This window comes from Eleutherodactylus coqui, chromosome 5 (assembly GCF_035609145.1).
Source record: "Eleutherodactylus coqui strain aEleCoq1 chromosome 5, aEleCoq1.hap1, whole genome shotgun sequence".
In the NCBI taxonomy this organism is placed as follows: Eukaryota; Metazoa; Chordata; class Amphibia; order Anura; family Eleutherodactylidae; genus Eleutherodactylus; species Eleutherodactylus coqui.
Genome location: NC_089841.1, coordinates 263,690,304 through 263,702,438, shown reverse-complemented (window position 1 = coordinate 263,702,438; position 12,135 = coordinate 263,690,304). Strand labels below are relative to the sequence as shown.

The window sequence follows — 12,135 nt, the reverse complement described above, 5'->3', positions numbered from 1 at the left end:
CTAACAAAATGCAATTCTAGGATGATCCATTCCCTTCTACTCTTTCTGCTCTGCCTTTTCCACTAAGTCACCTGACAGCAGGCAGACTTTAGAATGATTTTTCAGCACAAAAACCTCATTTTAGATCAAGTAAGTTGCACTACTGCTAGTTATCAAAATGGTTATCATATAAGCAAAAAGTTGTTTGAAAAGTTAGTGCCTATCACTTTAAGAACGGCCTATCATTTGCTAAAGAAAATCTCGCTTCTACAATAATGTGAGAACTCCTCTACATTTAATGTAAAGGCTATAATGCTCACTGAATTTGTCCACCCCAAAGGTTCCGTTTTTCGGTGCAAATTCTAGAAGTCTGCATCATTTTATAGCACAACACAAGTGCTGTTTTTAAAAAACCATTAACATGTAGTAGAAAACATCTGCGCCAAATTCATGGCACGCTGTGGATTTGAAATGGCCATTTCAGTTGTGGAAAACTTTTGAATTTTCACTGCAGATTTAATTCCCTGCTGTTGATATGCTGCAGAAAAGGTCAGGTAGGTCTGGCAGGTCAGGAAGTGAACATACAAGCTTTCCGCAAAGACTAAATGGATGCAGGTTCATGTATAAAAAGAAAAACCCTTTGAGGAGATCAGGTCATTATGACAGACCTATTAAAGCAACATCGGTAAGACACCCCAATAGAGTTATACTACAGTCTACGGTTACGTCTTTCCAACCACCTCCACAAAGTGAGACACAGAAAATAGAGACTGTAAAGCAGCACTTTGTCTGCTCCGCCTCCATTCACTGAGCAAGCCTCCCTCCTGCGTGAAGGCATAGGAGGGATTAACGCTGGGACAACTATGTGAATAGGACCCTTAGGGCTCATGTCCACGGGCAAAAGAAGAATTAAAATCCGCAGCAGATTTTAACTCTTCTCCTGCCCACGGATCCGCACCCCATAGGGATGCATTGACCACCCGCGGGGTAGATAAATACCCGCGGATGGTCAATAAAAGGGATTTTAAAAAAAATGGAGCATGAAAAAATCTGGACCATGCTCCATTTTCGTGCGGGTCTCCCGCAGGCTTCTATTGAAGCCTATGGAAGCCGTCCGGATCCGCGGGAGACCTAAAATAGGAATCTAAAAGAATTTACTCATCCGGAGCGGGCGGGGAAGGTCTTCTCTTCCTCACGGCCGGATCTTTCTTGCTTCGGCGGATGTGCCCGGCGCATGCGCGCGGCACGTCGGGACGTGCCGCCGGCGTGACGAGTTCATCCGCCGGCCGAAAAAGAAGATCCGGCCGTGAGGAAGAGAAGACTTTCCCCGCCCGCTCCGGATGAGTAAATTCTTTTAAATTCCTATTTTCAGCGCTCATGTCCGCGGGGCAGGAGGGACCCGCTGCAGATTCTACATGTAGAATCCGTAGCGGGCCTGATTTTCCCCGTGGACATGAGGCCTTAGGATCTCCACCGCGGGAGCTGCCGCCCGGGAGCAGGAGCCGGCAGACAGATCTCTGCCAGTCAGCCCATCTGACAGATAGGCTGATCGCGGAGAATCATGGCAAATCGCAGCATGCTGCAATTTCCAGGCCGCGAGCGGCGAACGGCAATGATTCTCCACTCGTGGACAGGGGGGTGGGGGAAAAGAGCGCTCTCCATAGCAACTCTATGGAGAGCTTTCACTGTGTTCCCCATGGCAGGATTATCGCCGCAGGGAACGCAATGAAAACCCGCCCGTGGACAGGCAGCCTTACTCTGTGGCACAAATTTATCAGGGCATCTGCACTTTTCGTTGGTGCATTTTACTCCAAAATGAATCCTTTGCAGATTTTGGAGCTCCATACACAACTAAACTCCAATGTAAGGAATATCCTTTACATTAGTCTGTAGGAGTTGTCCATGCAGCAGCAATATAGAGTATTAACCCTCCAAAAGGAATTGTCGTGAAGATCATAGGAGCAGTGGTGTATTGTGCACTAGGTCTGCTCCAATTACCACATCCCATGCACCATACCCGCTGGATATCCTAATTTTGTTTAGGGTTTACCCACAGGCCCATGTGTAAAAGGCTGCAGGTCTCCCAGCAGCATTTTACCATTTTGTCCACACTAGCTCTGCCAGCAGAGACTACGTATGGCTGCGTTTTGCACTGCGCATGCCCGCGTATCACACGCACATCCATAGGAACACTTTTTTTTGGCTCAGAAAGAGCAGGGATACGTATGAAAATTAATAATGTATTGCGTATGGACAACAACATTTCATATGTAGACTATACAAATATAATGGGCTCACGCTGAGTTGTATGCAGAGAAATAGAGCATGCTGCAATCTATTCCTTGTATGTATCGACAGGCAGTGTCTACACACATACGTGCATGGATCAATTGACTCCATTCACCACATATCACGCATCCATGCAACACATGTGTAATATGCAGCAATATTGCCCATAGTGCACCAGCACCTATACATGCCTGATGTCAGAGTGGGCAGACAAGCTTCAGTGCAGGTATACTGCAAGTCTCCCATCTGACAGAAAAACAGATATTTTTGGTATGACTTACCATAAAATCTCTTTCTCGTCACGTTCATTGGGGGCCACAGCCTAGACCATGGGATATAGCCACTGCCCTAGGAGGCGACACTAAGCAAAAAAGTGTTAGCTCCTCCCCCCTGGCTATATCCCCCCTGCAGGCACTCAGCTAATTCGTCTGTCTGCAAGCAGTAGGAAGCCAGTGGGAGTACGATTATACATATTATGCTTCATACATACCAAAATACATACTTTGGCATAATTCTCTGCCAAACAATGACCGAAGAACAGAAAGTTCCAGCAACCGCCTAAACAAACAAGGGGTGCGTGCTGTGGCCCCCAATGAACGTGACGAGAAAGAGATTTTACGGTAAGTTATACCAAAAATATCTGTTTCTCGTCCGTATCATTGGGGGCCACAGCCTAGACCATGGGACGTCCACAAGCAGTCCCGAAAATATATATATTGGGTGGGCATTTAAAGTTTGACCGTGTGGTCAAGGGACCGCCGCCTGCAGGATCTTCTGGCCGAGCGCGGCGTCCGATGATGCAGATATGTGGACCTTATAAAACTTTGAAAACGTATGTAAGGAAGTCCAGGTGGCTGCCTTACACACCTGAAGCGCCGAGGCTCTGTGCCGGACCGCCCAGGAGGCCCCTACCGCCCGTGTGGAGTGGGCCGTAACCCGAAATGGTGGCGTGCGTCCTGAGGTGCGATACGCCTCTGTTATCAAGGACCTTATCCACTTAGATAGGGTGACCTTTGAGGCTGCCGAGCCCCACCGGAATCACAAAGAGGGTGTCAGTTTTACGGAATTCTTTGGTTCTTTTAACAGAAATCTTCAGCGCCCTCACCAAGTCCAGGTGGTGCAGTGTCTTTTCCCTTGTGTGTACTGGCGTTGGACAGAAGGAAGGCAAGACAATTTCTTCATTGATGTGAAACTCCGAGACTACTTTCGGTAGAAACTCTGGTGATGGTCTCAGTACCACTTTATCTTGGTGGAAAGTCATATAGGGGGTCTGTATAGACAAGGCCGCCAGCTCCGAGACCCTACGAATAGAGGTAATGGCGATGAGGAATACCACCTTCCAGGTCAGTAGTCGCATAGGAATCTCTTTCAGCGGCTCAAACGGTTGGTCTGTCATAGCCTCCAACACGAGATTAAGATCCCATGCTTGAACCGGGGGTGTCGTATGGGCGTCTCCCTGTAGGAATGTACGCACAGCCCTTCTGTTTGCGATTGGCCTCTGAAACAGCACCGTCCGTGCTGACACCTGCCCCCTTAGCAAGCCTACCCTTAATCCTATTTCGAGACCCGATTGTAGGAATGCCAGTATTCTGGCCACCGAAAATTGCATCGGCTGCACTCGCCGCTCCTCACACCAGGTGAAGAAGCGCTTCCAGACTCTGTAATAAATAGCCGATGAGGCTGGTTTCCTGGCCCGTATCATTGTCTGAACCACCTTCTCCGAGTAACCTTTTCTTCTTAACACCTCGGTTTCAACGGCCAGGCCGTCAAATGTAGAGACCTGGAATCCGGGTGTAGTAAAGGCCCTTGGGATAGCAGGTCTCTTCGATCCGGTAGGTGCCATGGTGTGTCGGTCAACATTTCTATGATGGTCGCGTACCAGCTTCTTCTTGGCCAATCTGGCGCTATTAATATCGCTGGTCGCCCTTCCTGTTTGATTTTCCACAGGATTCTTGGTATGAGGGGGATTGGTGGAAACACGTACAGGAGTTTGTATCCTCCCCACGAGATGGTCAGTTCGTCTGTTGCCGCCGCTTGCGGATCCTGTGCTCGGGCCACAAATGGAAGAATTTTGTAATTCAGTCTGGACGCCATGAGGTCCACGTCCAGTGTACCCCATTTCAGACATATCGTCCGGAATACTTCTGGGTGCAACCCTCATTCGCCGGGATCCACCGTTTCCCGACTTAGGTAATCTGCCACCCAGTTGTCTACTCCGGGAATGTAGACTGCTGATATTGAGTTCAGATGATTCTCCGCCCACGTCAGTATGTAAGCTACTTCGTTCATTACTGACGTGCTCCGTGTGCCCCCTTGATGGTTGACATAGGCCACAGCTGTGGTGTTGTCTGTCTGGATGCGCACATCCTTCTTCTTGAGACTGGACCCGAAGTGCCGGAGAGTCAGGTAAATGGCCCGTAATTCTAGGATGTTGATGTGCAACCTTGTTTCTCTCTGAGACCAAACTCCCTGAACAGACTGGCCCCCCCAGTGTTCCGCCCCAGCCTGAGTGTCTGGCGTCCGTCGTCAATACTACCCATCGTTTTGGGCCCAAAGGCCGTCCCGCCTGAAGCCTCCCAGGTTTCAACCACCACTTCAACGCATCCTGGACTTGAGGGGTTATCCGGATTCGTTGTTCCAGGGTCAGTGTGGACCTGTTCCAGCAGGACAATATCAGATGTTGTAGCATCCTTGACCGGAACTGGGCAAAGGGGACCGCCTCGAAGGCTGCTACCATCTGGCCCAGAATACTCATACAATGTCTGATGGTTAGTGTTCTCTTCTGCATTAGAGACCGAATACCGTGTAGAAGCTTGTCTACCTTTATTTGAGGTAGTAGAACTCGGTGCTGGCTGGTGTCGAATATCATGCCTAAGAACTCCAACCGTTGTGCTGGTATTAGGCACGATTTTTCGCGGTTTACTATCCAGCCAAATTCTTCTAAAGTTTCCATCGTGACGCGTAAACTCCTGATGTTGCCGTCCCGCGACGGTGCTTTTACTAGCACTTCGTCCAGGTATGGTATGGCCGCTATGCCCTTTGCATGGAGTAGTGCCATCACTGCTGCTAGTACTTTCGTAAATACTCATGGGGAGGTTGACAGGCCGAATGGCAGAGCCGTGAATTGAAAATGCCTTCCCTGCGTCTCGAAACGAAGGAATTTTTGGTGTGCTTCCCGAATCGGGATATGGAGGTAGGCGTCCTTGATGTCTATTGAGGACAAAAATTCCCCCGGCTGCATGGAGGCTATCACGGATTTGATCGACTCCATCCGGAAATGCTTTGTTTTGATGAATTGATTCAGTCTCCTTAAATCCAGTACTGGCCTGACCCTGCCGTCTTTTTTGGGCACTAGAAAAAGATTTGAGTAGAACCCTTGCTTCTCTTGCGCCCCTGGCACTGGTTTTACAACCCCCTGTGCCAGAAGATTTTCCACTGCCAATTGTAGGTTGGCTACTCCTTCCGGGGTGGCAGGCACTCTGGACTTGCAAAACGAATTCTGTAGCAAAGTCGTGAATTCGATCGCGTACCCGGATGCGACGATCTCCTGCACCCACTTGTCGCTCACGCGACTCCACCATGTCTCCCGAAATTGGGAGAGCCTGCCCCCCACCCTGGTGACACTGGGTGGGGGCGGCGCCTCATGCCGCGTTCTTTGATCCCGCCGCCTTAGATGTTCCAGATCGGGATCGCCATGCTTGTCTCCTCTTGAAAGTTGGACCCTTCCTTGCGTCTGTCGGGGTCCTCCTAGATTGGGACCACTGCCCTGACCCAGAACGGGACGAGAAACGCTGAAAGGATCTAAAAAACGGTTTCCTCTTCAATGGAACCTTTTCCTTTCTTGTTGGAATTTGTGGCAATGACATGCTTTTGCCGCCTGTGGCGTCCTTTATCAAGTCATCTAACTTAGGCCCAAAGAGCCCATTTCCCTCAAATGGCAACTTTGTTAGGACCATCTTGGACGCTGAATCGGCTGACCAGTTCTTTAGCCAGAGGGTTCGCCTTGCCGCTACAGATGCAATGGACGCTCGAGCCACGAACTTAGCTGCATCTAGCTCTGCTGCGCATACGGCGTAAAATCTCCACAGAAGATGTTGCCAGGCCAGAAACGGCAGCGGCCAAGGACCTCGCCCATTGGGGTTCGGGTCTTGGCTTCACAGGGGCTGCGGGGGGCACAGGGATCCCTGGAACCGCGCGTGCCGTGGTACACTTAGCGCAGCGGGGGTCGACTTGACCGCAGGCAAACTTAACGCAGCAAGCTGTGCAAGCGTAATGCTTCACCCTCCCCTTGGCCGGGCTGGAACCCTCTGATCTAGGGTCAGACATGGCAAACAGAAAACCTCCGGGAAGACGGGATGCTACGTACTGCCACAGGAGTACCTGCAGGGGGGACAGGGGAGGGGGAGGGGAGACGCCGCGAAGTGCTGCCTTGGCAGGGCTTACTCGGTCTAGCAGCTGTTTTAGCGGTTCCCCTGATCCAGCTGGAGCCTCTGGTCCTGAAGCTTGAAGGCTGTCAGGAGTCGACGTGGGTCCACCACACGGAAATAGTAGCGTTGGTGACCCGGCAGGTGTGTGGCAGAAACTGCTGCGATGCTGCTACAGCTGCTGGTGCCCGTTACAGAAGGTGCTGCTGCTGTCCGGGTGCTCACTCTGTAGCCAATAGTCTGCAGGGCCGTATAAGGGCTGGATGCTGCTGTGTGCTGCGAGCTGCGCACAGTGCTGGGCTCAGTAGTGCCAGACAAACGGAGTGTCTTGCTGCTGAGAGCGGCCATTCCTCTGCCTGGCTGCTTCTTTTAAGTCTGCTGCGGTCGGAGGGGGCGTGGCTTGCCCCGGAAGTCCACCCGCGACCCGGAAGTGACGTTTTCCGGCCCAGCGTCGGCGCCCCGCCCCCTGGAGCGCCGCGCCCAGAAGTGACCTGCCCAGCCAGCGCCCCGGCGTCCTGCTAGCATGCCGTGCTCCTACTCCTGCTGCCGGGAGAACTGCTGCTGCCATCATGCTGTCTGTTCTGCTCCATTACGTCCTCCCTGAGGTACCTTTGCGTCGTGTCAGGGAAGCCACAGCCTGTCCGCACGTCGACCTGTCTCCAGCACTGCTGCCCCCTATGCGTCACCGGTAAGACAGTGCGCTACTCCAGGGAGGGGGAGCCCTATGGCTGGCGGGTAACCGACGCCAATGCGCATTGCAGGGTCGGGCCCCTTTTTCTTCTCTGGGTGAGACCAGTAGAGCCAGGGAAAAGCCCCGACTCCCCGGATTCCCGCGAATAGCCACGTCTGCCTCCTAGCAGACACTAAGCTAAAGACTAATTAGCTGAGTGCCTGCAGGGGGGATATAGCCAGGGGGGGGGGGGGAGCTAACACTTTTTTACTTAGTGTCGCCTCCTAGGGCAGTGGCTATATCCCATGGTCTAGGCTGTGGCCCCCAATGATACGGACGAGAAATGTGCCATAGATCCCCATCAGAATCCGCATGCAGATTTCCTCCTCAACATTATACAGCAGTGAAATATCCAACAGCAATTGATAAACTGTGGATGTTCAAGCTCACACCACATGCTAATTTCCATGGGGAGAAAAGAAATCTATAGCATGTGGAGGAGATTCCCTACATGCCCAATACAGTAATCTGTGGCACAGTTTTCATGCACAAAGCCAAATGAAAAGTTTGCAGAATTCTCAGTATGTAATCTGCCACAGGTTAGATACTAGAACAAAAACTTGATTCACTATAACTACTAAAGGTATCACACTGCTGCCTTAATTTAGAGGTCTGTCAGTCTATCAGGTACTTTTTTTTTTTTTTTAAATCAAGAGAACAAACTTACCTGCTTTTCAAGCAAATTGTTGAGCTGCTCTTCCCTTCTGTTTAGTAACAATTCCCGTTTCAGCTGCTGCACCTTCTCCTGCAGTTGCATTTTCTCCTCGTGTGCGAGCAACAGGCTGCGTTCTGCTTTGTCTTCCAGGCGTCTGATATTTTTCTGCATCTGAAACATCAATAGAGGAAAGAGGTTCTAAATGTAGAATAGGTTTTTCTTTTCGTATTTTCTGCTAAAGAAATGCAAAAAATTACTGTGCTGCTTCATTCCCAGAGTCAGAACTTATTTTTCTGTATGGCGGTTTGTTTCTGCAGGGTGAGGAGGGGAGATCGAAAAACATTCCATTAGGAGACATATATGCGATCATTTGATCGGATATACAATACTTAGAATTCCAAAGCATCATTGCCAGTCAATAATAGAATGACTAGCAATTTATTAGGATATACCTATGGCATGGCCTAATAAGGTTTAAATCTAAGGCAGAGCCCCAGCAGACCCCTTGTTAGCCCCCCCCCCCCCTAATTGCCATGCTACGGCATTGGTGCCTTGTGTGCACTTTCTCTCAAGCTCCTTAGATGCCACAGTCGCTGTAGACTGCAACAGCTAAGGGATTAAACCGAGTTCTCCATTACAGGCCTGCACAATAATGATAACATTAACCCTTTCCAATCCACTGTCTGACCTCTGAAGACATTATGATTTAAGGCTGTACATCTTCGATGTTGGAAAACGTCCGTCGGGGTTCTCTTACTGTATATTGCCCGCCTCTCTGCTGTCGGAGCCTATCCAATGTGTCACCTCATGCAGTACTGGCTTTAGCCAGCATATAGCGCTATTGTATAATGGCAGAAAAAGAGTAAGCCCCCAAGGAAAACCAGGATACAAATTGGATTGGAAAGGGTTAATGGGCTTGACTGCCCATTAGTCGCTGTGAAAAACAGACAAAATGCTGCCATACCATTACTGGCATACAACCTCAGTGGTTTCCCAGAGAAAGACCTGTGGACATCAATTCAATATTTGATCATATGACTTTTTCATCACAGCAAACACACGGAGGTGGCAGTAATGCTGCAATTTTTAGCGTTGCTATGGAGAGTGCAGTCTCCTGTTGCCGAGTGGAGAATCATAGGGATTCTCCGCTCGTGGGACTCAATTAGATAAGCTCACCGCAGAGAATTGACAGTTCTCTCCCCTGCGTCAGAATATCGCTAGCGATATTCTGCCTCGCCCGTGGACAGGGGCCCTAAATGAGGTCTTGAGAGCCAGGCTAAAACATATGCAGAATATAACAATAAGAAGAAGAATATGAGCCAATAGGGTTCACCTTCATGGTTAAGTATGTAAATATCAAGGTCTGTGATTCTAACATTTCGATCGTGTCCTCAGGAATGCTGACAGCCTATTGAAGAAAGAAAAAAATATATAAGAACATACACCCAATAGAAAACTGCACTTTAGGTAAAATCTACTAAAGCCATTTCACACATCCAACAGCAGCACTGCCGATACGAGAAACAGTCATACTGATGTGTTTAAAGGGTTATTCTGAGTTACATAAAGTGTCTAGATATGAGCGAGCACCAAAATGCTCGGGTGCTCGTTACTCGAGTCGAACTTTCAGTGATGCTCGAGAGTTCGTTTCGAGTAACGAACCCCATCGAAGTCAATGGGCGACTCGAGCATTTTTGTATATGACTGGTGCTCCGCTAAGGTTTTCATTTGTGAAAATCTTAGCAAATCACGAAAATCATGTAAAAAACACAGAAATGGATAGGGCAGGCGAGGAGCAACATGCAGGGCCGCATTTCAGGCTCCGAGGTCTCACTATTAAGCCACAATAGTGGCAAGAGTGAGACCCCCCCCCCCCCACACACTGTCAGCATTAAGATCGTTCTCCTCTGAGAACGATGTTAGCCCATTGAAGTCAATGGAGCCGGCAATACAGCCGGCTCCATTGAAAGCAATGGGCTGCCAGCGAGCGGCGGGATACATTTTCGGGAAGGGCTTAAAAATATAAGCCCTTACCTGAAAAAGAAAGATTTTAGTGTAAAAAAGAATAAAAATGCAGGCATTCTCTTCAATGGAGCCGCTGCTGCTGCCGGCGACTCCATTGAAGACAATGGTCCGCTGGCACACCTGAATTCTTTTTCAGGGAAGGGCTTTACATATAAGCCATTCCCTGGAAATGAATTAAAAGTGATTTAAAAAACAAAAAAAATAGATACTCACCTCCCTTCAGCTGCCAGGGCACAGCCGCATCTTCTCCTGCTGTCCCCTGCACTGTGGTGCTGAACTGCTGTCATTCAGCTGAGAGCTGCGCTGAGCCAATCAGAGGCAGCATTCACTCACCCATTCATAAATTCATGAATGGGTGTGAGTGAGATCTGCCTCTGATTGGTCAGGCTGTGACCAATCAGAGGCAGCTCATTCAGCAGGCGGGGAAAATCCCCGGCTGCTGAATACTACTCACAGCTGTTCAGAGCAGTTCAGGAGAACTGCATGCTGGCCGCAGCTGAACTCCGTCTGCCGGGACCAGGTGAGTATATATTTTTTATTTTTACACATTTCTGGATGAATTGCAGGGAAGGGCTTATATATTTAAGCCCTTCCCGAAAATTCATTGTGTGATCGCCGGCATCCCATTGCTTTCAATGGAGCCGGCTGTATTGCTGGCTCCATTGAATTCAATGGGCTAACATCGTTCTGCCGGGACAAGGTGAGTATATATTTTTTTTTTACACATTTTAGGATGATTTTCAGGTAAGGGCTTATATTTTTAAGCCCTTCCCGAAAATTCATCCCGCGCTCGCCGGCAGCCCATTGCTTTCAATGGAGCCGGCTGTATTGCCGGCTCCATTGAATTCAATGGTCAGTGCTCGTTTAATCGAGACGAGCACCGCGTGGTACTCGTCTCGAGTAACGAGCATCTCGAGCACCCTAATACTCGAACGAGCATCAAGCTCGGACGAGTATGCTCGCTCATCTCTAAAAGTGTCTCATTAAGTCCCAGATGCTATAAAAAAATAAATAAGTAAAATAAATTTTAAAAAAAGCAGGCGGGTTTTATTGCGTTCCCCGCAGTGATAATCCGGCCACGGGGAATGCAGTGAAAGCTTTTCATAGCATTGCTATGGAGAGCGCTTCCCCCCTGTCCACGAGCGGAGAATCATTGCGATTCTCCGCTTGCGGAGGGCAAAACACAGCATATAGAGTGACCGGCGGAGATCCGTCTGCCGGCACCCGCTCCCACGGCGGAGATCCACCGCAGGATACCGCAACGCCCATGGACAGGCAGCCTATAAAGAGGACATCAGCAGGGAGACCCAGTGCTGCCAGTGGGGGATAAGCAGGGAAAGGAGAATATTCACTGCTTTGTTATTTTTACACTATGGGGGACCCGGCCAGAGGCACTTTATATATGAATGCATTCACACAGGTAAGTACGATATAGTTCTGAGGCAGATATCAAGCTTGGAAACTTGCAAGGTTCATGGCGAATGTGGTGCGATTTGTGAGAAAATTGCCGCGTTGAACATGTGATTTTCACAATTGTGAAAAAATGCATGCGATTTCAATAGGGGAAAAAAAAAAAAGACATCACACCTTTATGTACTTGGAAGAGTGATGCAATTTTTTATCTCTGAACATGCTGCAATTTTGTAAATTAAAACAATGGGGTCTACTTCACTGCGAGCTGTGTGCGTTTCAGAAAGTGAGAAACTCGTTTGTGTGAACGCACCCTTGCTCGGACAACCCTATATAGTTAGGAAGAGTGGAAAGTTGTGTAATGCAACCTATCTAGTGAGTCTATCAGGGTGTGAAAAACCTTGTGATGACCTAAAAATCCCCATGCTTCCCATGCAGTAGTTTTGTATTCCTCTCCTTGTAGCAGCCCCAGTTCCCATATGGATACTCCCCCTCTACAAACATGGATTGTTCGTTCTTTCTCTCTATGTGACCACAGTATTTCTGGCAGGTCAGTTGTGTGCGAGTGGCGATAATATGTAGGCTAAACAACAGTGTGTTTCCATCCAGGGAACACAAGTCTG

At 49.1% G+C, this 12,135-nt stretch overlaps 1 protein-coding gene across 1 annotated transcript in view; it reads right to left on the bottom strand.

Annotated features, from left to right (window-relative positions):
* HAUS8 (HAUS augmin like complex subunit 8) overlaps positions 1-12,135 on the bottom strand; it is a 95,380-nt gene that overhangs the window by 18,531 nt on the left and 64,714 nt on the right. The window contains exons 7-8 of the mRNA XM_066604613.1: positions 9,411-9,485; positions 8,090-8,248 (exon numbers count right to left, since the gene is read on the bottom strand). Of these exons, the coding sequence (XP_066460710.1) occupies positions 8,090-8,248; positions 9,411-9,485 (234 nt within the window). The remainder of the gene's footprint in view (positions 1-8,089; positions 8,249-9,410; positions 9,486-12,135) is intronic.